This window comes from Oncorhynchus clarkii, chromosome 12 (assembly GCF_045791955.1).
Source record: "Oncorhynchus clarkii lewisi isolate Uvic-CL-2024 chromosome 12, UVic_Ocla_1.0, whole genome shotgun sequence".
Taxonomy (NCBI): domain Eukaryota; kingdom Metazoa; phylum Chordata; class Actinopteri; order Salmoniformes; family Salmonidae; genus Oncorhynchus; species Oncorhynchus clarkii.
Window position 1 is genome coordinate 17,763,152 of NC_092158.1, and position 27,307 is coordinate 17,790,458.

Here is a 27,307-nt window from a genome sequence, read left to right on the forward strand (position 1 = left end):
TTTCGTTGTGGAAATGTGGAAATTAAAACTTTAGAACCTTTTTTAAAGCTAAAATACACTACAAGTTTGCAGCAACAAAAGAGTGATCAAATGAAGATACTACATCTGTAAGGTCCATGTGCTAATGGATAATTCCTATGTCTTTTTATCTTGTCAAGGCTTGTGCTTGTCAAGGCCAAACAAGGAAATTAATAATTCTAGTTGAAATCGGATATCAGCTTATTTTTTCGTTTATGGTGTCCATTTCGGCATTGAATAACAGAAAACAAATAACATTTATCCCATTTTTCGTTTAATTCATACCTGGAAGTACACGCCGCCTAATATAATATTCACAGTGCATAGCAGGTGTTTGCTTAGTCTGGGTTGAGCTGCAGTGTCGGCAGCAGAGTGCTGGGGACGAACAACATCTGAATACAAGCTTTGGGTGGATAGGCAATGGCATGGCGAGAGAGCTTGAGGTTGTTTGGGAGGGAGTTTAGCCCCTCAGTGGTTCTTCCTGCTATTCTACCTTGGTTTCTCCCTCAGCCAGTGATATATCTAGGGTTGCTTGAGGGGCTAAGAGTTGAGGAAGGAGTAGATTCAGTTGTAAGTGAACATTTAAGAACACAGTACTATGCTTTTTAGATCCACCCAGATGGATCTAAGGACCCTAAAACAGGGAGGACCGGTGCAGCTTTTGGTGTTCCTGAGTTTAAGGTGGCAGTGACAAAAAGAGCCACGGATAATTTATCTGTTTACACAATATAGTTGTTGGCCATACTATTGGCTGCAGAGTAGGTGGAGGAGGTGAGGCCAGACAGAGTAGTCATCTGCTCTGACTCCTGTGCAGCATTGATGAGCTTAAATTAATTTGTGTCTCAGAGCAGACAGGATGTGTTGTATGAGGTTTTGCAGTGTTTGTATAGGGTGAAACAGATTGTGGTATTTGTGATGTTCCTCTGGGTACCAGCTCATGTGGGAGTAGAGGGGAATGAGGAGGTGGATGTTATCACCAAGCAGGCTCTTAAACGTCCTAGTGTTGAGATGGAATTGTCAATCAGTAAAGCAGAATCCAAAAGGTTAATAAGAACAGTGGTTAAAAACAAATGGCAAGAGTTGTGGAATCAGGGAGAGAAAGGGAAGTCACCTGTATAAGATCCAGGAAAGGTTGGTGGCAGGGAGGTCCTCAGGTTGAAGGGAGGAAAGTGTAGTCACAAGGCTGAGACTGGGACACACAAGGCTAAATAGTACATTGAAATTCGTAGGGAAACATTAGACTGGGGGGTGTGATCATTGTCAGGAGGAGATGGAGACAGTTGAAAATATGTTCAGTTTCAGTGCAAGAAAAATGTGAGGGAAAGGGATTGATTGTTATTAGATTTGAGGAATAATGGGGTTAAGTGAACTGGGGAAATCTTCAGGGGCTGTAGTATTTAATTATGTATTTTGTTTCCTTAGGGAGATGAGATTATTGGGTATGATTTAGACCTTCACTGTCTCTGGTCCAAACTCCAGTCAATTTGGTGGCGGTAATGCACCTGAAAGTTGGTTGCCAACCGCCATATAAAATCCACAGAAGAAGAAGCAGGAGTAGAGCGCTCGTCAAAGGAGTCAGCTCATAGGTGACGACGGATGGTCATGTTGAATACATGAAGAGAATTCCTGGTGCCCGGTGTCTGACCCGCTGGGTGAATGGGGAAAAAGAAGGAAGTCTTTCGGTCCTGTTGTTGTTTTTTTATAAAGAGCAAATGCCTACGCACCGTTCTGATAAAAACCTTAGGGCATTCAGCCTCGGGGGATGCCCTGCTGACCACACCCTTCTTCCTTGTTCCTGGCATGCCCTGCCTCTTCCACTAATCCAATTGTTTCAAATGGACAGAAAAGAGCAGAGGCTCTGAGCTGTCCGATCAGGTCCATTGTCTACTTGTCATGTGAAGCTTGGTTACGTAAGATACGCCGTAAGAACTTTCGTCCAAAAACCACTGCCGTTTAAGAATTGTAAAGGATTTGGCCATGTTTCAAGTGTGTGCAGACTAACAGAGTATAGTGAAGAACGGTGTGTAGAAGGAGAACGGTATTGCAATTGTGGTAGGGATCATGTTCCTGGAGTGCCATGTAAGGGTGAAGGAAATTGAGGTGGCAAGTGTTAAAGCGGTCGAATCGCTTATGTGGAGGCGATTAAAATAATTGAGAAAACAAGTGATGCTAGTGATTTAAGTAAATGTTTGCTGTCAGACAGCATAAACACTGTCTTTTAAATTTTAAAATTTTTAATTATTTTTTTGCGTTCATTGCAACAGTTACAAATTGTAGAGCACAAGTCATAAATAACTATAAAAAAAAACTAGACATTATTGTGGCTGTGGCAGAAAAGTTTTTGGGACTCAAGGATTTTACATCTGACGACTTGCAAGAGGAACTGGAGCGGGAAGACCTGCCCTCCCAGGTTCCCATTGAGCCTGTGTAGGGATCAGATCTGTTTCATTTATTTATTTTTAACAGAAAAGTTCTATTTATTTTTATTTTTTTCATCCCGTGTAGTTGCTGTCGGTATGCACATTACATTGTGTGGTCGCCAAGATGCCGTAGAAGACGTTTCGGGCAGGACAGAGAAAGGATTAAGCAATTTTGTGACAGCCAGGAAGATACAACTTTGAATGTTAGCTAAGATGCTTAACTTATCATGAAGTTAGCATGCCAATAGGACGAACTCCACAGTAACTGAACATAGTTGCTTGCACCACCTGGATAGCTAGCATTAGCCGGCTAACGTTACTGCTGACTGGTAGCAGGCTAGCAGGCTGGCTAGCTAGCCCTACCTGGCTACTGGCTATAGTCATGTTAGCTTAGCTAGTAGTAGCTAGTGGAAGTAAGTTAGTCCCTCGACCAGCTAGCTACAAGATGAAGCTGCCCGGCCAGAGGTACCTGCTGCAGAAAGGTGAGATTTCTACAGTACTTTCTGTAGCTAATTTAGCTAGATAGTCTGTCCGGCTGGTGCTTATTGACTAAGTAGGCTAATAATGAACTGCAGTTATTTTGAATGGTTACCCATCTGGCCCTTTGCATAGCTATTTCTTACACATTCAATACAACTATATCCATTTAAGCTACAGTCAATGCTGATATTGTGTGTGGGGGGGGGGGTCAGAACGTGCCTGCAAAAGGACAGACCGCATCTGAGCAGATCATCAACTTCATCCAGTTACATCAGCCAATACAGTAAGTTACAATCGGGGTCTGCCCTGACAGTCCTGAAGAACGACGGAGAGGACTACATCTTCACCACGGCAAACAGATCCCTCTGTCCAGACCTTCAGTTCTGCTACCGGTAAGTTAGGGAAGGTGCCTAAGAAACTGGGTGATATTTTTAGAATTCAGGACAGTCTTGTGTTATGATGATTATCATAATTTCCTTTTGTATCGTGGTACGTTTTACAGTATTAGTAGTGAACTTGTGGACACATCATTGTGCTACTTTTACTTTTTGCACAGATTGTACCACAGTGTGTTCAGGCAGGCATATGGGGAACAGAATGGGCCTGAGAGGCATGTTGAGGAATATAATCTTAGGTGCTGGCGATATCTGTGCCAAGATTGAGAACCTCTTGTAGGAACACCTCGCGTGGCTATCTACTCCCCACTGATGAAGCGTGTCCATCAGGCCAGACACAGTGAGGAGCTCTGCTTCATTGATTTCTCTGGGAACATGGAACAAGAGAACTGCAGAGGTTTACTTTTTTTCTTCTCTTACCCACATCTGTGCTGGCGGTCTCCCCCTTGGGGTTTCCTGATTCAATCTGAGGATGAGGCCACAATCCTCCTGGAGTGTCTTCAACTGTTGAAGGACATCCTTAGGGAGGATGCCTTTGCAGGGAGTGGTCAGGCTGATCCTCACCTCATTACAGATGACTGCAAGGCAGAGAGGGGAGCATTAGGGAGGCCATTTCCAGGGTCCAAACTGCTCCTCTGCACCTTCCACCTACTCCAGGCAGTGTGGCTGTGGAGAGAGGCATAGACCTGAGAGACAGACAGACCCTCTTCGCTGTCCCAAAGACATCATGTATGACAGGGAAGAGATAGTTGAGCCCCTCTATCAGCAGGCAGATCAAAACACATTTGTAGCCAGGTTAGTGTAGTATAACAGTGTAATGAGGTGCAGTCTACTAACTTATGCTTTATTCTCAGTAACTTTTCAGTTTTAGTATTTTCTAATTGAAATTTACCCAGTCCTTGTTTGGAATATGTTGTTATTTGGGATACATTTTCCCTTTATAGTTTGTAACCAGTATGTGATAGTTCAAGTACATATTTTACTCTAATTAAAGGTACAAGAAATTCACGACCTACTTCCATTGACTGTTCACTCGTCTAGAGTGTTGGGCATTCAGCTATCAGGAGGAGCTGCCAACCTGAGGGAGTGACACCAATAAGGCAGCATGTGGATCCTTAAGGGTAAACTCCTCCAGAGGACGAAAGTGTTAAATCTCCCTGCGCCTGAAGGCTTACTATGAGGCACGGGTGACTGGCATTGTCCTTGGCCGCCGGGAAATGTTCCAGCACTCACATTTTCTGGCACAGGATAGTAGCGTCAACCCATCTGACATTGAGCAGGTAAATAGTGATGAATACAGGTTTGTAATACATTTTTTAATAATGTGGTCTTTTATTATTTGTTGTATCTTCTATTATAAGCGGTCTATCTTCTCTTTCCTAATGTCTTCAGGTGTGCGGAGAAGCAGTACAGGGTGAAGGGCACCACACCAGGCCAGATCTATACTGTGGACATGCATTTGTTCAGTAGGGCACACGGGAACTCCATGCAGACACCAGGCTGCTGTGGTCCAGATATACGAATGCCTGTCCAGCAATTTCCTCCTGACAACATTGGAGATGAGGTATGAGTTGCTGAAGACAATAGGAGGTAAAATATTGGCAATTTTATTGTTGTTTATGGTTACACAATCATTTTCATGTGAATATTTGATGTACCAAAGCAGAGTGCTGAAGTTGATTAAATATCTCTGCAGCCACTGAGATAGCCCAGTCAGTCACTAGAGGGCGAGGACAGCCCAGTCAGTCACTAGAGGGCGAGGACAGCCCAGTCAGTCACTAGAGGGCGAGGACAGCCCAGTCAGTCACTAGAGGGCGAGGACAGCCCAGTCAGTCACTAGAGGGCGAGGACAGCCCAGTCAGTCACTAGGGGGCGAGGACAGCCCAGTCAGTCACTAGGGGGCGAGGACAGCCCAGTCAGTCACTAGGGGGCGAGGACAGCCCAGTCAGTCACTAGGGGGCGAGGACAGCCCAGTCAGTCACTAGGGGGCGAGGACAGCCCAGTCAGTCACTAGGGGGCGAGGACAGCCCAGTCAGTCACTAGGGGGCGAGGACAGCCCAGTCAGTCACTAGGGGGCGAGGACAGCCCAGTCAGTCACTAGGGGGCGAGGACAGCCCAGTCAGTCACTAGGGGGCGAGGACAGCCCAGTCAGTCACTAGGGGGCGAGGACAGCCCAGTCAGTCACTAGGGGGCGAGGACAGCCCAGTCAGTCACTAGGGGGCGAGGACAGCCCAGTCAGTCACTAGGGGGCGAGGACAGCCCAGTCAGTCACTAGGGGGCGAGGACAGCCCAGTCAGTCACTAGGGGGCGAGGACAGCCCAGTCAGTCACTAGGGGGCGAGGACAGCCCAGTCAGTCACTAGGGGGCGAGGACAGCCCAGTCAGTCACTAGGGGGCGAGGACAGCCCAGTCAGTCACTAGGGGGCGAGGACAGCCCAGTCAGTCACTAGGGGGCGAGGACAGCCCAGTCAGTCACTAGGGGGCGAGGACAGCCCAGTCAGTCACTAGGGGGCGAGGACAGCCCAGTCAGTCACTAGGGGGCGAGGACAGCCCAGTCAGTCACTAGGGGGCGAGGACAGCCCAGTCAGTCACTAGGGGGCGAGGACAGCCCAGTCAGTCACTAGGGGGCGAGGACAGCCCAGTCAGTCACTAGGGGGCGAGGACAGCCCAGTCAGTCACTAGGGGGCGAGGACAGCCCAGTCAGTCACTAGGGGGCGAGGACAGCCCAGTCAGTCTTTAGAGGGCGAGTGAGACCACAGACCATGATGCATATGAGGCGACAATACAGAATGTAATCTTATTATTTGATTTATTAACCTATTTAAGCGTTTCACAATGAGAACATGCAGCTGGTTTGAAGAGTTTCATATCTCCATTTGAATAATTCATCAGCATCTGGACAATTTGGTGATGTCACACCCCAGCTGGTGACTGAAGTAGTAACAACGAGTCCTTTTTTTTACTTTAGCATTACCACAGCTATGTGACTTATTTGCTTTATGAAAGAGTATTATAAGGTACAACATTCGTTTTATTCATTATTGAATATATACAGCTACAGTTTAGGTGACGCAATGACTTCAACAAGAGGACCTTGCAAACGGTTCGTTAACAGATTAATAATCTAATCATCTCTACATATCTAGATTATAGACCAGGGTTCCCCAACTAGCAGCCCACAGTGATTTTATTTGGTCTCCCAAATATTCTGAGCAAAAAATATATACAATTATTTATTTTTTGTTTTTATATTGTTGAACATAAAATACTATAAAAACACTAGCAAATCAGCTCGAAGTGATTTTAATTGAGGAAATATGTTCCAAAGTATTCCCACGCATATTAGAGATACAGTTCCTTCGGAAACTGTTCACACCCCTTGACTTTTTCCACATTTTGTTGTTACAGCCTGAATTTAAAATGGATTATATTGAGTTTTTTTTTTGTCACTGGCTTACACACAATACCCCATAATGTCAAAGTGGAAGTATGTTTTTCGAAATGGTTAACGTTTTAATGAAAAGTTGAAAAGTCTTGAGTTTAACTTTTTGAATGAGTACCTCATCTTTAGACCCCACACTTACAATTATCTGTAAGGTCCCTCAGTCAAGCAGTGAATTTCAACCACAAAGACCAGGGAGGTTTTCCAATGCTTCACAAAGGACACCTATTGGTAGATGAGTAAAAATAAAACGGCTGATATTGAATATGCCTTTTTAGTATGGTGAAGTTATCAATTACACTTTGGATAGTGTATACAAACACCCAGTCACTACAAAGATACAGGTGTCCTTCCTAACTCAGTTGCTGGAGAGGAAGGAAACCACTCAGGGATTTCACCAAGAGGCCAATGGTGAGTTTAAAACAGAGTTTAATGGCTGTGATAGGAGAACTGAGGATCTATCAACAACATTGTAGTTACTCCACAATACTGACCTAATTGACAGTGAAAAGACAGCCTGTACAGAATAAAAAATATTCCAAAACATGCATCCTGTTTGCAACAAGGCACTAAAGTAATAATGTAAAAAATGTGGCAAAGCAATTCACTTTTTGTCCTGAATACACATGGTTGTGTTTGGGGCAAATCCAATACAACACTTTACTGAGTACCACTCTCCATATTTTCAAGAATAGTGGTGGCTAAATAATGTTATGGGTATGCTTGTAATTGTTAAGGACTGGGGAGTTTTCCAGGATAAAACAAATAAGCACAGGTAAAATAATAGTGGAAAACGTGCTTCAGTCTGCTTTCCAGCAGACATTGGGAGATTAATTTACATTTCAGCAGAACAATAACCTTAAACACATGGCTAAATCTACACTGGAGTTGCTTGCCAAGAAGACCGTAAATGTTCCTGGGCAAATGTTGCACAATCCAGGTGTGGAAATCTCTTTAAAATGTACCCAGAAAGACTCTGTAATCGCTGCCAAAGGTGCTTCTACAAAGTATTGACTCAGTGGTGTGAATTATTGTCATTATGGGGTATTGTGTGTAGATTTTGAATTCAGGCTGTAACAGCAAAATGTGGAATATGTCAAGGGGTATGAATACTTTCTGAAGGCATCGTATTTATGATTATGTACAAATATAAGCAAGGCTTGAAAATGTATTATTATTGATTATCATATTGTGGTCAATATTCAGAATACAAATTATTTTCAATTATGTTCCGGTCCCCTGACTATCCTCTGAAGAACAAAAAATTATATTCCCACAGCTGAATCTAGTTGATGATCCTTGACCTATTTTGTTAGTATGTCACACTCACTGTTTACGAACTGACTCGGTTGGAGTTGCACAAGTGCAGCTTGCGTTTGTTGTTGGAAGCTGTTAGAAAGACACCCATTGGCCCACACCACAGAAGAAGTACAAACTTCCTCTTCGGAGTTCATACTGTTAGGTGACCTAAACTGGGATATGCTTAACACCCCCGGCCGTCCTACAATCTCAGCTAGATGCCCTCAATCTCACACAAATTATCAAGGAACCTACCAGGTACAACCCTAAATCTGTAAACATGGGAACCCTCAGAGATATTGTCCTGACCAACTTGTCCTCTAAAAACACCTCTGCTGTCTTCAACCAGGATCTAAGCGATCATTGCCTTCGTCCATAATGGGTCCGCAGTCAAAATACCACCCCTCATCACTGTCAAACGCTCCCTAAAATACTTCAGTGAACAGGCCTTTCTAATCGACCTGGCCCGGGTATCCTGGAAGGATATTGACCTCATCCCGTCAGTAGAGGATGCCTGGTTGTTCTTTAAAAGTGCTTTCCTCACCATCTTAAATAAGCATGTCCCTTTCAAAAAAATATACCTGCTGGAGCGTGTGCTGCTATGGTGACCAGTGAGATGAGATAAGGCGGGGCTTTACCTAGCAAAGACTTATAGGTGACCTGGAGCCAGTGGGTTTGGCGACGAATATGAAGCGAGGGCCAGCCAACGAGAGCATACAGGTCGCAGTGGTGGGTAGTATATGGGGCTTTGGCGACTAAACAGATGGCACTGTGATAGACTACATCTGATTTGCTGAGTAGAGTATTGGAGGCTATTTTGTAAATGACATTGCCGAAGTCAAGGATCGGTTGGATAGTTTTACGAGGAGGCTTTGTTGCGAAAAGGAAGCCGATTCTAGATTTAATTTTGGATTGAAGATGCTCAATGTGAGTCTGGAAGGAGAGTTTAGTCTAACCAGACACCTAGGTATTTGTAGTTGTCCACGTTAGAGGTCGACAGATTAATCGGAATGGCCGATTAATTAGGGCCGATTTTCAAGTTTTCATAGCAATCGGTAATTTTGGACGATTTAAATAAATATATATTTTACACCTTTATTTAACTGTGCAAGTCAGTTAAGAATGCATTCTTATTTTCAATGACGGCCTAGGAACGGTGGGTTAACTGCCTTTCAGGGGCAGAACGACAGCTCAGGGATTCAATCTTGCAACCTTACGGTTAACTAGTCCAACGCTCTAACCACCTGCCTCACGAGGAGCCTGCCTGTTACGCGAATGCAGTAAGAAGCCAAGGTAAGTTGCTAGCTAGCATTACATTTAATAAATCATAATCACTAGTTATAACTACACTAGGTTGATGACTTTACTAGTTTATCTAGCGTGTCCTGCATTGCATATAATCGATGCAGTGCGCATTCGCGAAAAAGGACTGTCGTTGCTCCAACGTGTACTTAACCATAAACACCAATGCCTTTCTTAAAATCAATACACAGAGGTATATATTTTTAAACCTGCTTATTTAGCTAAAAGAAATCCAGGTTAGCAGGCAATATTAACCAGGTGAAATTGTGTCACTTCTCTTGCGTTCATTGCACGCAGAGTCAGGGTATATGCAACAGTTTGGGCCGCCTGGCTCATTGCGAACTACGTAATTATGACATAACATTGAAGGTTGTGTGCAATGTAACATGAATATTTAGACTGATGGATGCCACCCGTTAGATAAAATACAGAACGGTTCCGTATTATACTGAAAGAACAAACGTCTTGTTTTCGAGATGATAGTTTCCGGATTCGACCATATTAATGACTTACGGCTCGCATTTGTGTGTTTATTATGTTATAATTAAGTCTATGATTTGATAGAGCAGTCTGACTGAGCGATGGTAGGCACCAGCAGGCTCATAAGCATTCATTCAAACAGCACTTTCGAGAGTTTTGCCAGCAGCTCTGCTGTTTATCACTTCAAGCCTATCAACTCCCGAGATTAGGCTGGTGTAACGATGTGATGTGAAATGGCTAGCTAGTTAGCGGGGTGCACGCTAATAGCGTTTCAAACGTCACTGGCTCTGAGACTTTGAGTAGTTGTTCCCCTTGCTCTGCATGGGTAATGCTGCTTCGAGGGTGGCTGTTGTCGTTGTGTTCCTGGTTCGAGCCCAGGTAGGAGCGAGGAGAGTTACAGAAGCTATACTGTTACACTGGCAATACTAAAGTGCCTATAAGAACATCCAATAGTCAAAGGTATATGAAATACAAATGGTATAGTCCTATAATTCCTATAACAACTACATCCTAAAACTTCTTACTTGGACTCACTCATATTGAAGACTCGTGTTAAAAGGAACCACCAGCTTTCATATGTTCTCATGTTCTGAGCAAGGAACTTAAACGTTAGCTTTTTTACATGGCACATATTGCACTTTTACTTTCATCTCCAACACTTTGTTTTTGCATTATTTAAATCAAATTGAACATGTTTCATTATCTGAGGCTAAATTGATTTTATTGATGTATTATATTAAGTTAAAATAAGTGTTCATTCAGTATTGTTGTAATTGTCATTATTACAAATACATTTTTAAAAAATCGGCCGATTAATCGGTATCGGCTTTTTTGTCCTCCAATAATCGGCATCGGCGTTGAAAATTCATAATCGGTCGACCTCTAGTCCACATTCTAGGTCAGAACCGTCCAGAGTAGTGATGCTAGTCGGGCGGGTGCAGGCAGCGATCAGTTGAAAAGCATGCATTTAAGGGCCACCCGGGTGGCGCAGTGGTTAAGGGCGCTGTACTGCAGTGCCAGCTGTGCCACCAGAGACTCTGGGTTCGCGCCCAGCCTCTGTCGTAACCGGCTGAGACTGGGAGGTCCGTGGGGCGACGCACAATTGGCCTAGCGTCGTCCGGGTTAGGGAGGGTTTGGCCGGTAGGGATATCCTTGTCTCATCGCGCACCAGTGACTCCTGTAGCGGGCCGGGCGCAGTGCGCACTGCGCCCGGCCCGCTACAGGAGTCACTGGTGCGCGATGAGACAAGGATATCCCTACCGGCCAAACCCTCCCTAACCCTCCCTAACCCAGGTGCACTGTGTTTCCTCCGACACATTGGTGCGGCTGGCTTCCGGGTTGGATGCGCGCTGTGTTAAGCAGCAGTGCGGCTTGGTTGGGTTGTGTATCGGACCTTCGTCTCTCCCGAGCCCGTACGGGAGTTGTAGCGATGAGACAAGATAGTAGCTACTAAAAAAAAAATCTCCCCACGAAATTGGGGAGAAAAAGGGGTAAAATTCAACAAAAGCATGCATTTAGTTTTATTAGCAGTTGGAGGCTACGGAAGGAGAGTTGTATGGCATTGAAGCTAGAAGTTTGTTTACACAGTGTCCAAAGATTTTATTGCTGTATTATACAGAATGTATTATACAGTCTGTGTAGAGGTGGATCAGAGAATCACCAAGAGCGACATCATTGATATATACAGAGAAAAGAGTCAGCCTGCGATTTGAACTCTGTGGCACCGCCATAGACTACCAGAGGTCCGGACAACAGGCCTGCTGATTTGACACACTGAACTGTTTGAGAAGTAGTTGGTGAACCAGGCGAGGCAGTCATTTGAGAAACCAATGCCGATAAGAATGCGATGATTGACAGAGTCGAAAGATTTGGCCAGGTCGATGAAGATGGCTGCACAGTACTGTCTTTTATCGATTGCAGTTTAGGACCTTGAGCGTGGCTGAGGTGCACCCATGACTAGCTAGGCCCAATCTCAAAGAACACCTAGACCCTGTGGAGATCTGTGAGGATTTGATTGGCATAAGCAATATGGTGAAGCTTCAACTTTGCCTATCAGAGGACAACAAGGTGGAAACATTATCATATTGATTGCACCTGTCAAGTTTATATGGTCTGGGGGTCCATTTGGGATTGTGCCTTAGTCTGAAATCAGTCTCTCCAATTGTGGACTCAGGTGCTCTCTATACTCCTACCTCTAAAACGTTGTGGTAGGTTTGATCACACACAACTAAACGTTTGGTAAACCTTTCTACATAATATTACAGTTACATTTGTCATGTTAGGAGGCGGAAGGTGGCCTAGTGGTTAGAGCGTTGGGCCAATAACCAAAGTTTCTAGTTTTAATCCTAGAGTTGACAAAGTGAAAAATCTGTCTGTGCCGCAAGGCACTTAACCGTAATTGGGTCTTTCTATATATAAGGGGGCCGATGTGACATCAGGGTCAAAATGGTTTGATATACATTTTAAATATGATTTTTCTTGCAGTTTCATATGTGTAGTTAGGCACAATGAGACCATAACCACCTAGCATCAACAAAACATCTACATGTCATTCAAAGTGGCACAGACTGTTTTGATGCAAAGCAACTTCATGGTGCCAGGCACTTGCTTCAGACTACGGTGACTTTGGTTTCTTTCAATGACCTCATTGGGTGTTGTGTAACACTCTCGTGGGTCCAGTAAGCCCCCTGGGCCTCTTGCTGGTACCTGCAAGTGTAGTTCTTGGCAAAGTTCAGGATACCCAATACAGTGTGCTCTGGGAGGTTGGCTTTCACTTTTGCTAATTGGTTGTTCTGCCAGTCTTTGATAAACAAGTGTTCTGAAAAAGCTTGAGCCTCTTGTTTCAGTTAATCAATAAGCATCTTCATAGATCCACACTTTCATACTAAATAGCACTTTTTTATGGTGTACTCTTGTTTCCATTTGTTACTTTTTGTCTGACAATCTATCTTTTCCACTCTACATCGGTGTCCTTTTTTAGGAGGGGGACAATACATGGCTCTGCTGTATGGACACCACAATCCTTGCACTGATACACTTAGGATAGTGGGAATCATTCCCTGTAGTTCTCACACATAATGACACTGCTGAATGCTTACACCCCTTTTATGGTTGGTGAATGTCTGCTCACCAGGTGGCCATTCGCTGTCTGTAATTTCAGTTTAATATTTTCACAGTATTCGTAGAGGCAACCCACAAGTGTTGCACTTCTCTGTGGCTTAATGGTTCTTGGTCCAAATCTGTGAAATATAGCAGCTCCTATTGAGATACCATGGTTGGCTTTGAGACATTTTTAGTGCAGTGGAGGGGTCAAGAAAGCTGTCTGCCTTCCCAGTCTTGCTCACCTTTTTCTTATCTGGCATTTTTCCACTGCTGAGACTCTGTCAATCTCTTGTTTTTTTTAAGCTTACCTTTAAAAGTTTTCTACTGACCCCAAATCATTTTGCAAACTGTGTCTGTAGTTTGTATTTCAAGATCATATTCAGTGAACAAGCCAAAGCCTTTCTAGTTGGAGATTGTCTGAACTCTGACAGGCCATTGGCTACTGCTTCAACAACTGCCACTTCCAACTTCCCCTCTGTTGTGGTTCTGATGTTTTTCTGACAGAAAATAGCTGCTTTGTCAATAAGGGTCCATGGTAGTAGTGACATACTGTGCTACCTGTTTTGGAATACAGGCTTTAGCCCTTTTGAAGGGTTATCCTTCTGGCAGATGGACCCCGTACATCTTGCTCTGCTGTCTGCAAGGCTCTTTCAGAATGTTCAAGTTGCTTTCTGTGTTCCTGTAATTTATTCTCTAGTTCCTTGAGACGAATCCTCTCTGCCTCCAATTTCTCTTGTGCTTTCACCTGCTTTGCCTGTTCTTTGTTCTGACCATATTTTCCCTGTCTTTTTTATTTCTCTTTCATGCTCTTTTGACCTAGCTGCTCTCTGTTCACATTTTTTTTTTTAAAGCCGTCTTTGCATTCTTCTTTTTCTGCTATTCTGTTAAGTGTTTTCTTAACACATTTCTGGTTTCGCTTCCTCTCCTCGCTTTGCTCTCATCTTCCGCAATCTCTGGGAAAGGCTTTTCTGCCTTCTCCCTTTCTTTGCATGATTGTTCTTCTTTTTTAAGGATACTATCAGCAAGAGACATCATGTCTGTTTTGTCCTTTGTTAAATATTCCACATTTTAATCTTCATGCTGGTTCTCCAACTTGGCTTTCTAGTTCCACTATTTATTTTCGGAAGAGGATGGGACTCGTTCTTCTACCTTAATGCATCATATGTATAGCATGTACAGCATTTTTTAAGGAGCCATTCTGCAACTTTTTGAGCTTTGAACCTGTAAAAATCTAAATAGAATTTGATTGTAAATACCACACACAATTACATCAAATGCAATACAAAGTGTATTTTAGAGCTGTCTAACTTCTGCCAGGCTATTTTTAAATAATGTCATAGATTCATCATAAAGGACAATGAGTAGACCTACAGGGAAAACTGCAGATTTTAGAAAATATTCCATTTCTTTTTTCTCACAATTTTTTTCTCTAAAAACGAGAACATTGGTTGTTCTATATCCACAACAATTCTTAAACCACATCAGTAAAACATTTATAAAAAATTGTTGTAGTTCTCTTTTTATTCAACTGTGCACCTCAGCAGAAAATGCTGTAGTTCCCCTTTAATTCAACTTCCCACCTCTCAATTAACCATTGTGTTTGGCTAGGTTGTTTCTGTAGGCTACTAGACATGTGATGGGAGAGTTTGCAAAACAAACGAATGCTCACCCGATTGATATAAACCATCATATCGTTCTGCTAGGTATGCTTTCTTTGCAGTCAACATTTAATTGGGGAAGTTTTGGGGGAAAGCCTTTAGAAATGAATTATGTTTGTGCATGGCACTCATGTTGTGCACGATGATGGATCTATGTAACACACTGTGTTTTTCAAGCCAGTCATAAACAGTTACCACACATTGTTTGTACATTTCCAAACAATAAGTCAAATTAAAAGCTAAAACCATTAACAAAAATGTGGGTACTTGAATTAGTTAAATTGCATTTTCTCTAGTATTTTGATGCCAATCTCGGCACGCGTCGCCTTCTTTGATGCGGTTTAATGGCAGTTGGCATCAAATATTAATGGTGCATTACCGCCACCAGCTGGACGGGGTATTGAACGAGAAAATAAAAATCCATTGCGGGAGAGAGGGAAAACGACATCATACAAAAAAGACATGTTAGCAAACACAATCCATCACACTTATTCAATCAGTCCATTCCAAAATACATCCCTACACAGGCTAAGGGGTCTGTGAGGGTGGAACATTCAGCAACAGGATTTCTTGCAAGGCTTCTGCTGTGAAATCATGAAGTCCCAAGAAACGTTCAGCTGCATTCACAATTATTCTAATTTCTCTGCTTGTGCTGTACAGTTTCACAATTTGCAATGAATAATACAAGGTCCACCTTGTTAACATGCAACATTTCACAGTCCCTCGGTTGATGGAAAAATCTTCACTGGTCGTGGTGGCTCTACCAGTGGCGGTTGGTGCCGTTTTAAGATGAAGGACTTTTTCCTTTTTAGCATGGCCTTATTTCTATTACAACTTATTGGATGACTGCCATTCATATTCCATTGGAATGAATATACCCCTGATCACACGCAAACACAGAACTAGCAGCCACATACAAACAGAATGATCACTTTGCTCGTTGTGTGTGTATATATAATTCCTTTTCGCATCTACATGCTCGCTCACTTTTTTTCCCTATGCTTGTGGAGTTCAGTGCACAATACAACAGTTGTCTGTGACCAGGCAAAACATTTTTTCATTGTCACCATATTACCTAACGTCATAGTCAACATAGTTATAGTAGCTAACGCGCTAGTCAACCCTCTACAATCATGCAATACAGTGTACAGCAAGCAGTTTTGTCAACTACTCACCACGTTTTATGCACTACAGTGCTATCTAGCTGTAGCTTACCATGATGCTACACCATAGTGCTGTTGAGACTGCTGTAGACCTTCATTGCAAAACAATGTTTTATCAATTTAAAATACATTTGAATATACTTACCATAGTTTTTATCTTAAAATGATAACTTTTTATGTTTCACAATTTTTATTCTTCTGAAATTCACTGAGTAGGATGGTCCTCCCCTTCCTCCTATGAGGAGCCTCCACTCGGCTCTACTACCAACTAAGGGGCCTAGCCCGAGCCATAAACAGCCCCAGACCATTATTCCTCCTCCACCAAACTTTACAGTTGACACTATGCATTGGGGCAGGTAGCGTTCTCCTGGCGTCCGTCCGACTGCCAGATGGTGAAGCTTGATTCGTCATGTTGGTGAGATTTACAACACTCCAGCCGACACTTGGCATCGCGCATGGTGATCTTAGGCTTGTGTGCGGCTGCTCGGCCACTTGGTATTGAGTGTTATGACCGAGGATAGACTATTCAGCACTCTGCGGTCACATTCTGTGAGGTTGTGTGGCCTAACACTTTGCTGCTGAGCTGTTGTTGCGCCTAGAGGTTTCCACTTCACAATAACAGCACTTACAGTTGACCGGGACGGCTCTAGCAGGGAGGAGATTTGACTAACTGACTTGTTGAAAAGGTGGCATTTCATTACGGACACACGTTGAAGGTCACTGAGCTTTTCAGTAAGGCCATCCTGCTGCCAATGTTTGTCTATGGAGATTAATGGCTATGTACTCAATTTTATACACCTGTCAGCAACGGTGTGGATGAAATAGCCAAATCCACTAATTTGAAGGGGTGTCCACATAATTCTTGCGCCACCCCAGAAATAACCCCCTTGATAGGCACCATGCTTTGAAAATCCAAACAAAACATTCCACTCTAATATCTTTTTGTCTTAAAACATGCTTCTTCTCTGCCGCAGACACACAAATCTAAAGACCACTTCTTTTGACTCCACACTTTCCTCCAACACATTCCCGATTTTCCTCGAGACATTAAACAGATTTTCAGGTAGCATTGGTCCAACATCCTCACCCTCCGACTAAAAACGAGTGTAGGGGTTACCTAGTTTCCACCACAACTTTACTTCTCATTTCCTTTCTTCGCCACGGTAACACATTCTCTCACTATGCTATTTTCATCACCCAACTCACTAGCAGTTTCAAACTGCTTTTCCGATAAGCACCTTCACGGCAAGCGCCTGCTTTTTCCCCTGTCTTTTGACAGGCGTGCGCTTGGCTGAGGCTCTCTGAATCCATCCAGTCACCGCTCTAATGCTGTTGAACAATTACGTCGAATTTGGGGGGGGAGACATGCAGCATCCTCATGCTTATCAAACTTTGTGGCTGTGTTAGCACAGCAGGCTCTGGGGCCTTCTTGCCATGGGCACAAAAGGAGAAAATCATACCTGCTTGCTATAATTGTGTAGTACTTGGTCTGTTCTCCTTTTTTGTTTTGTCAACTTTTCTGCATTTTCTCTGTGAAGTGGGCTACTGGACTTTTTGTTTCTTTTTCCACCTTGGCTTAGTATTAGCACGCGAGATATCTGACGTCTATCTATTTTAGATTTTTCTCGCTATAGCTATTCGATTTTCCTCATTCTTCCTCAGCCTGGTGAATTGCATGCCTCCCCCTTGCTTTGGTAGCTAACTCAGCCTGCACTCTTTAAAAAAAAGTTTTCCCATCGGATGGGCCCCAGCAATTATTCTTTAAGTATCTGCTCTCTCTTTGCTTGTGATCTGCAGTCATGTTTTAGTTGTGTTCTAGCTGGTTTTCCAGTTGTTGGGCTCTGGCTTGCCGACCAAAACCGTGGTGGTTGGCTAGGCTAATAGCTAGTTGTCTAAATGGCTAACGGTAGCTGGCTGGATAACTTCATATAGCGATCATTCTTTGATAACTGGCTAATGGCATTGTGTATTTCCAAAATGTTGGTTTACTTTAATGTAGCTTTAAGCTAGCTGTTGATATTAACTGGCTGACTTATGCAGTGGTAACTTAACATTAGCAGGCTGGTAGGGCTAACGTTAGCAGGTAAGTAGGACTAATGTTAGCAGACTAGTTGCTAGCAACCTTGCAAGTTGATTTGTAAATAAATTCATAGTCTTTGCTTGTAAGTTGGCAGAAAATGTAATTGAAACCAGTAGTCATGAGTGCAGACAATTTGGTTTAATTTGAAGTTATGCATTTTGAAGTTATTTCTGTTTACATTCTAGGGAATTGTCTGGCTTGCCGGGTATTACATTACACCCAGGCAAAACATTTTCTGACATGACTTCGTCATTCTCATTGGTTTGATGTAGCTAATAACTTAAAGTCGAAAAGTGAGAACTTTAACTAGCTAGCTAACTAATGATTTGCCTAAACACTTAGCTATATATTTGGGGTGAATAAGTTGCTGTACCAATAACATGCTGTCAATATGCTAGTGTAACTATTCAGAAGCATGTTAGTTAGCACAACAATATGAGCTGACTTGACATCAAAGCAAAACTTCACTTTTGCAGATGGATACCCTTTCACTACCTGTGGTGTGGGAAAAGGATACATCAACACCCTGGAGAGATGTTTGTGGTGCACTCACTCATAACACGTTTTTGAGTGATTAATGAGTATCATCTTCAAGGTTGATAAGGTAAGCAAATGCATGTATTATTCTCGTAAATGTAGTCTATATATGAATTTGTAACAATTGGATCTTTCATTGCTTTAAACTAGTAACTAGCTCATCCTGATCATGTGTTGTTCCTTTCTTTCTAGAAGTAATCAGTTACAAGTCAAAAAGACAGATTGAGGCCTTCAATCGAACTGAGGACAGAGAAATATGTGTGCACCGGGTCAAGGCTTCTTGCATGCATAACTTTTAGATGTAAGTTATTTAATTCATTTTGGAAAAATAATATGAATTGCCATATTATTTCTTCTGCCCAAGCCTCGTATACCTTAGTCAGGAAGAAGAGAATACTAGTAGACAACTGGCTCTTAATGACTAAGTCTAGATTGAAGATCATAATTAGTTGATTAGTTTGAATCAATTGTGTTGAGGCTTGGCTGTAGAAAAATATTGTATGTGGCTCTCTAAGACAGGGGGCACCAATGTTTTGTGGGAGGGTGCGGGACCTTCCCTGATTTGAGGGAACAATATATTTTTTACGAATAATTTACGTTTTGGTTATACCGATTTAAAAAAAAAAAACAATGCATAAATGTGCTATGCTTTAGGCTGAAAACAGGTGGTTAAATGCCTGAAGATGATGTGACTCTGCACATGGGAATATCTTTGGTATGTTCCTGACATTCAGAAGCTGAGGTAAGACCTTCTGAAGTCGAGGAGTCAAATAAATTACAATACAATGTGTGACTGTCGCTATCAATTGTTCGATTGATCTGTATTAAAAATGGTGCCGGAGAAGAAGGCAGACGTTTTACGTGTCTCCAACCGATTTTGTTTTTTTGTTTGTTTATTTGCGTTGTTTGTAACTTACTTTTTAAACTTATTTTGTATGGAATATTACCGCTACCATCTCTTATGACCGAAAATAACTTCTGGACATCAGGACTGCGATTACTCACCACGGACTGGCAGAATCCTTTTTTTCCTTTAACGAGTCTGATGAGGCCGACTCGAATGATATACTGGGAACAGGGCCAGATCCCGGTGATTTGCGTGAAGAGGAGAAAGAGAAAGGGGCCAGAGGGCAGGCGGCCTTCTGAAAATTCATAGGTGATCGAATAAACCCTCACTTCCTTCCATTCTGCTAGCAAACGTGCAATCTTTGAAGAATAAAATCGATGACCTACGCGGGAAGATTAAACTACCAACGGGACATATCTTATGCTTCACAGAGTTGTTGCTGAACGACGACACTATCAACATACAGCTGGCTGGTTAAACACTGTAGATAGAACAGCAGTATCTGGTAAGCCAAGAGGTGGCGGACAATGTATTTTTGTAAATAACAGCTGGTGCACAATATCTAAGTAAGTCTCGAGCTATTGCTCGCCTTAGGTAGTGCGGTCTATAGCTTATGAGATACTCTATCTACCTAGAGAGTTTCAATATGTATTTTTCGTAGCTGTTTACATACCACTAAGACAGTGTTGCATGAGCTGTATTCTGCCATAAGCAAACAAGAACAAGGCCCTCCTAGTAGCTGGGGACTTTAATGCAGGGAAACTTAAATCCGTTTTACCAAATTTCTATCAGCATGTTAAATGTGCAACCAGAGGGGGAAAAAAAACTCTGGACGACCTGTACTCCACAGACAGAGACACATACAAAGCTCTCCCTTGCCCTCCATTTGGCAAATCTGACCATAATTCTATCCTCCTGATTTCTGCTTACAAGCGAAAATTAAAGCAGGAAGCACCAGTGACAAGATCAATAAAGTGGTCAGATGAAGCAGATGCTAAGCTACAGAAATGTTTTGCTAGCACAGACTGGAATATGTTCCGGGATTTTTCTGATGGCATTGAGGAGTACACCACATCAGTCATTGGCTGTAGAAGCCAATGACGTCATCCCCACAGTGACCGTACGTACATACCCCAACCAGAAGCCATGGATTACAGGCAACATCTACACTGATCTAAAGGCTAGAGCTGCCGCTTTGAAGGAGCGGTACTCTAACCCAGAAGCTTATAAGAAATCCTGCTATGCCCTCTGACGAACCATCAGGCGGGCAAGGCGTCAATACAGGACTATGATTGAATCGTACTACACCGGCTCTGACGCTCGTCGGATGTGGCAGGGCTTGCAAACCATGACAGACTACAAAGGGAAGCACAGCCAAGAGCTGTCCAGTGACACAAGCCTACCAGATGAGCTAAACTACTTCTATGCTCGCTTCAAGGCAAATAACACTGAAACATGCATGAGAGCACCAGCTGTTCCGGAAGACTGTGTGATGACACTCTCCACAACCAATGTGAGACCTTTTAAACAGGTCAACATTCACAAGTCCGCAGGGCCAGACGGATTACCAGGGACGTGTACTGTGAGCCTGTGCTGACCAACTAGCAAGTGTCTTCACTGACATTTTCAGCCTCTCCATGTCCGAGTCTGTAATATCAACATGTTTTAAGCAGACCACCATAGTGCCTGTGCCCAAAATCACTAAGGTAACCAGCCTAAATGACTACCGACCCGTAGAATTCACGTCTGTAGCCATGAAGTGCTTTGAAAGGCTGATCATGGCTCACAGCAACACCATTATCCCAGAAATCTTAGACCCTCTCCAATTTGCATACTGTCCCAACAGATCCACAGATGATGTGATCTCTATTGCACTCCACACTGCCCTTTCCCACCTGGACAAAAGGAACACCAATGTGAGAATTCTATTCATTGACTAGAGCTCGGTGTTCAACACCATAGTGCCCTCAAAGCTCATCAATAATCTAAGGACCCTGGGACTAAACACCTCCCTTTGCAACTGGATCCCGGACTTCCTGGCGGGCCACCCCCAGGTGGTAAGGGTAGGCAACAACACATCTGCTTCTCAACACAGGGTCCCCTCAGGGGTGCGTGCTCAGTCCCCTTCTGTACTCCCTCTTCACTCATGACTGCACGGCCAGGCACGACTCCAAACACCATCATTAAATTAGCCTATGACACAACAGTGGTAGGCCTGATCACCGACAATGATGAGACAGCCTGTAGGGAGGAGGTCATAGACCTGGCCATGTGGTGCCAGGACAACAACCTCTCCCTCAACATGATCAAGACAAAGGAGATGATTGTGGACTACAGGAAAAAGAAGACCGAGCGCACGCCCCCATTCTCATTGACGGGGCTGCAGTGGAGCAGGTTGAGAGCTTCAAGTTCCTTGGTGTCCACATCACCAACAAGCTATCATGGTCCAAGCACACCAAGACAGTCATGAAGAGGGCACGACAACCTATTCCCCCTTAGTAGACTGAAAAGATTTGGCATGGGTCCTCAGATCCTCAAAAGGGTCTACAGCTGCACCATCGAGAGCATCCTGACGGGTTGCATCACTGCCTGGTATGGCAACTGCTCATCCTTCGACCGCAAGGCACTACTGAGGGTAGTGCGAACGACCCAGTACATCACTGGGGCCAAGCTTCCTGCCATCCAGGACCTCTATACCAGGCGGTGTCAGAGGAAGGCCCTAAAAATTGTCAGACTCCAGCCACCCTAGTCATAGACTGTTCTCTCTGCTACCGCATGGCAAGCACTACCGGAGTGCCAAGTCTAGGTCCAAGAGGCTTCTCAACAGCTTCTACCCCCAAGCCATAAGACTCCTGAACCTCTAATCAAATGGCTACACAGACCATTTGCATTGCCCCGCCTCTCCTCTTTTACACGGCTGCTACTCTCTGTTGTTATCTATGCTTAGTCGCTTTAATAACTTTACCTACATGTACATATTACCTCAACTAACTTGTGCCACACATTGACTCTGTACTGGTACCACCCTGTATGTAGTCTCGCTATAGTTATTTTACTGCTGCTCTTTAATTACTTGTTACTTTTATTTCTTATTCTTATCCATATTTTTTGTACTGCATTGTTGTTTAGGGGCTTGTAAGTAAGCGGTTCACACCTGTTGTATTCGGCGCATGTGACTAATAAAATGTAGATTTTATTCACTTTATGTTAGAAAATATGTATAATTAAATTGAGAGTTCATATAAATTATCATAATAAAAAATATTTGGTGGAATAACATTTCATTTGGGGAGATTGTGTGTAGATTTTCTTTCTTTATTGTTATTATTATTATTAAATGGAATTGCAGGAAATGGGTGTCAAAACATGACATTTCTCAAACGTTAAAAGGGGGAGTGGGGGTTGGGGAATCCCTGCTCTCGGAATAGTTTGCTATACATTCACTTGAAGTTAGGCCTACTAAATCTATGTCCCAGTTTATGCTAGCTACATCATTTGTTTTTATATATTTATAACTGACAGAAACCTTGTTTCCTTGCTGAAAAATACTGTATATACAGTTGAAGTCAGAGGTTTACATACACTTAGGTTGGAGTCATTAAAACTCGTTTTTCAACCACTCCATACATTTCTTGTTAACAAACTATAGTTTTGGCAATTTGGTTCTACTTTGTGCATGACACAAGTCATTTTTCCAACAATTGTTTACAGACCGATTATTTCACTTATGATGTCATGGCTCTAGAAGCTTCTGATAGGCTAATTGACATCATTTGAGCCAATTGTAGGTGTACCTGTGGATAAATTTCAAGGCCTACCTTTCAGACTCAGTGCCTCCTTTGCTTGACATCATGGGAAAATCAAAAGAAATCAGCCAAGACCTCAGAAAAAAATTGTAAACCTCCACAAGTCTGGTTCATCCTTGGAAGAAATTTCCAAACGCCTGAAGGTACCACGTTCATCTGTACAAACAATAGTACTCAAGTATAAACACCCATGGGGACCACGCAGCCGTCATAAGGAAGGAGATGCTTTCTGTCTCCTAGAGATGAACGTACATTGTTGGAAAAAGTGCAAATCAATCCCAGAACAACATCAAAGGACCTTGTGAAGATGCTGGAGGAAACGTGTACAAAAGTATCTATATACACAGTCAAACGAGTCCGAAATCGACAACCTGAAAGGTCTCTCACAAGGAAGATGCCACTGCTCCAAAACTGCCATAAAAAAGCCAGACTACGGTTTGGAACTGCACATAGGGACAAAGATCGTACTTGTTAGAGAAATGTCCTCTGGTCTGATGAAACAAAATAGAACTGTTTGGCAATAATGACCATCATTATGTTTGAAGGAAAAGGGGGAGGCTTACCTGAAAAGTTTGACCCAAGTTAAACAATTTAAAGGCAATGCTACCAAATACTAATTGAGTGTATGTAAACTTCTGACCCACTGGGAATGTGATGAAAGAAATTAAAGCTGAAATAAATCATTCTCTCAACTATTTTTCTGACATTTCATATTCTTAAAATTAAGTGGTTATCCTAACTGACCTAAGACAGCAAATCTTTACTAGGATTAAATGTCAGGAATTGTGAAAAACTGAGTTTAAATGTATTTGGCTAAGGTGTATGTAAACTTCTGACTTCAACTGTATAATGCCAGTTTCAGTGAGAAGCATAGCAACATCAAGGTAACTTTGTAACAGCTGACCCCATTTTTCCAAAGCCAAACCCGACCATTAGCCACTGAGTACCTTTTTTAACTGAAAACAAGACTCCCCAAATTTTATCAGCATATCGATTGCGCAACCAGGGGTGGAAAGACCTTGGATCATTGTTACTCTAACTTCCGCGACGCATATAAGGCCCTGCCCCGCCCCCCTTTCGGAAAAGCTGACCACGACTCCATTTTGTTGATCCCTGCCTACAGACAGAAACTAAAACAAGAGGCTCCCACGCTGAGGTCTGTCCAACGCTGGTCCGACCAAGCTGACTCCACACTCCAAGACTGCTTCCATCACGTGGACTGGGACATGTTTCGTATTGCGTCAGACAACAACATTGACGAATACGCTGATTCGGTGTGCGAGTTCATTAGAACGTGCGTTGAAGATGTCGTTCCCATAGCAACGATTAAAACATTCCCTAACCAGAAACCGTGGATTGATGGCAGCATTCGTGTGAAACTGAAAGCGCGAACCACTGCTTTTAATCAGGGCAAGGTGTCTGGTAACATGACCGAATACAAACAGTGCAGCTATTCCCTCCGCAAGGCTATCAAACAAGCTAAGCGTCAGTACAGAGACAAAGTAGAATCTCAATTCAACGGCTCAGACACAAGAGGCATGTGGCAGGGTCTACAGTCAATCACGGACTACAGGAAGAAATCCAGCCCAGTCACGGACCAGGATGTCCTGCTCCCAGGCAGACTAAATAACTTTTTTGCCCGCTTTGAGGACAATACAGTGCCACTGACACGGCCTGCAACGAAAACTTGCGGTCTCTCCTTCACTGCAGCCGAGGTGAGTAAGACATTTAAACGTGTTAACCCTCGCAAGGCTGCAGGCCCAGACGGCATCCCCAGCCGCGCCCTCAGAGCATGCGCAGACCAGCTGGCCGGTGTGTTTACGGACATATTCAATCAATCCCTATACCAGTCTGCTGTTCCCACATGCTTCAAGAGGGCCACCATTGTTCCTGTTCCCAAGAAAGCTAAGGTAACTGAGCTAAACGACTACCGCCCCGTAGCACTCACTTCCGTCATCATGAAGTGCTTTGAGAGACTAGTCAAGGACCATATCACCTCCACCCTACCTGACACCCTAGACCCACTCCAATTTGCTTACCGCCCAAATAGGTCCACAGACGATGCAATCTCAACCACACTGCACACTGCCCTAACCCATCTGGACAAGAGGAATACCTATGTGAGAATGCTGTTCATTGACTACAGCTCGGCATTCAACACCATAGTACCCTCCAAGCTCGTCATCAAGCTCGAGACCCTGGGTCTCGACCCCGCCCTGTGCAACTGGGTACTGGACTTCCTGACGGGCCGCCCCCAGGTGGTGAGGGTAGGCAACAACATCTCCTCCCCGCTGATCCTCAACACTGGGGCCCCACAAGGGTGCGTTCTGAGCCCTCTCCTGTACTCCCTGTTCACCCACGACTGCGTGGCCACGCACGCCTCCAACTCAATCATCAAGTTTGCGGACGACACAACAGTGGTAGGCTTGATTACCAACAACAACGAGACGGCCTACAGGGAGGAGGTGAGGGCCCTCGGAGTGTGGTGTCAGGAAAATAACCTCACACTCAACGTCAACAAAACTAAGGAGATGATTGTGGACTTCAGGAAACAGCAGAGGGAACACCCCCCTATCCACATCGATGGAACAGTAGTGGAGAGGGTAGCAAGTTTTAAGTTCCTCGGCATACACATCACAGACAAACTGAATTGGTCCACTCACACAGACAGCATTGTGAAGAAGGCGCAGCAGCGCCTCTTCAACCTCAGGAGGCTGAAGAAATTTGGCTTGTCACCAAAAGCACTCACAAACTTCTACAGATGCACAATCGAGAGCATCCTGGCGGGCTGTATCACCGCCTGGTACGGCAACTGCTCCGCCCTCAACCGTAAGGCTCTCCAGAGGGTAGTGAGGTCTGCACAACGCATCACCGGGGGCAAACTACCTGCCCTCCAGGACACCTACACCACCCGATGTCACAGGAAGGCCATAAAGATCATCAAGGACATCAACCACCCGAGCCACTGCCTGTTCACCCCGCTATCATCCAGAAGGCGAGGTCAGTACAGGTGCATCAAAGCTGGGACCGAGAGACTGAAAAACAGCTTCTATCTCAAGGCTATCAGACTGTTAAACAGCCACCACTAACATTGAGTGGCTGCTGCCAACACACTGACACTGACTCAACTCCAGCCACTTTAATAATGGGAATTGATGGGAAATTATGTAAATATATCACTAGCCACTTTAAACAATGCTACCTTATATAATGTTACTTACCCTACATTATTCATCTCATATGCATACGTATATACTGTACTCTATATCATCGACTGTATCCTTATGTAATACATGTATCACTAGCCACTTTAACTATGCCACTTTGTTTACATACTCATCTCATATGTATATACTGTACTCGATACAATCTACTGTATCTGCCTATGCTGCTCTGTACCATCACTCATTCATATATCCTTATGTACATATTCTTTATCCCCTCACACTGTGTACAAGACAGTAGTTTTGGAATTGTTAGTTAGATTACTTGTTGGTTATTACTGCATTGTCGGAACTAGAAGCACAAGCATTTCGCTACACTCGCATTAACATCTGCTAACCATGTGTAGTGACAAATAAAATTTGATTTGATTTGAACATGCCAAAATAGAAAATGCTTTCAGTAACCATAATGTTGTTTTTCTTTTCTGATTGTTTCAGTGCATGTATTCAAACATCTTTGGACGACGTACTTCCACAGGGCTGCCATCTACAAAGTTCACTCAAAAAGGCTATAGTTCTGAACCAAGTTAGATTTTTAGTTTTAATTCACATTCTCATCTCTTTTAAGCTTCAATTGGTTAATGGCTAATTGCTCAGTTATCACTTGGCTCATGTAAATTCTGTAGTTTCCCCTCTAAACATCCTAAGTTCAACATCCTCATAGTGTTCACATATTTCTCATGTAAATGTTGTTGCTACATAAAAATATTAAATAAACAATTTATTTGGGAAATATTCAGTCTTTGCTTTTTTCTTCATTAGCATGTTGATGATTTGAAGTTATGTTGGATTTATTTTGTTCTGTTAAGACATTGAATGTTTAGTACATGTTGTATGTTTAGTTTTCGGTGAGAAGCAAGATAATTCCAAGTTATATATGAATTGGTTCGTGTAGATATGGCATTTCAATGTTAAAACACAAAGTAACTAAAAAAAAGTAACATTAGCATATTCATAAGGAGTTTACAGCAAATTTGCACAAGGATTGTTTGCCAGATGTTCACAAGTCGCTGCAAGACTCCTTTGTATGCGAAAATATGAGCTTGCCGCTGTCT

General features: G+C 43.3%; 2 protein-coding genes and 1 long non-coding RNA gene across 6 annotated transcripts in view; 2 read left to right on the forward strand and 1 right to left on the reverse strand.

Annotated features, from left to right (window-relative positions):
• Positions 1-23,211, reverse strand: part of LOC139422808 (vesicle-associated membrane protein 8-like) — a 32,768-nt gene extending 9,557 nt beyond the window's left edge. The window contains exons 1-2 of one of the 2 annotated variants that reach the window (XM_071174175.1): positions 23,041-23,211; positions 3,734-3,891 (exon numbers count right to left, since the gene is read on the reverse strand). In XM_071174175.1, the coding sequence (XP_071030276.1) occupies positions 3,734-3,739 (6 nt within the window). In that variant the 5' untranslated portion in view covers positions 3,740-3,891; positions 23,041-23,211. Of the gene's footprint in view, positions 1-3,733; positions 3,892-19,380; positions 19,425-23,040 lie in introns of those variants that run through there. The other variant, XM_071174176.1, reaches the window with a different exon arrangement.
• The window catches only part of LOC139422803 (methionine adenosyltransferase II, alpha-like), a 46,787-nt gene that overhangs the window by 4,246 nt on the left and 15,234 nt on the right, over positions 1-27,307 (forward strand). The window lies entirely within an intron of this gene.
• LOC139422809 (uncharacterized) lies at positions 19-26,943 on the forward strand. 3 transcript variants are annotated; one of them, XR_011635766.1, is made up of 8 exons: positions 19-2,920; positions 3,131-3,310; positions 4,308-4,593; positions 4,706-4,903; positions 18,315-18,442; positions 18,568-18,676; positions 19,030-19,117; positions 26,691-26,943. It is a non-coding gene; the product is annotated as an uncharacterized lncRNA (long non-coding RNA). The 3 variants fall into 3 exon arrangements; XR_011635768.1 differs by having other exon boundaries at positions 4,355-4,593; XR_011635767.1 differs by lacking the exon at positions 19,030-19,117.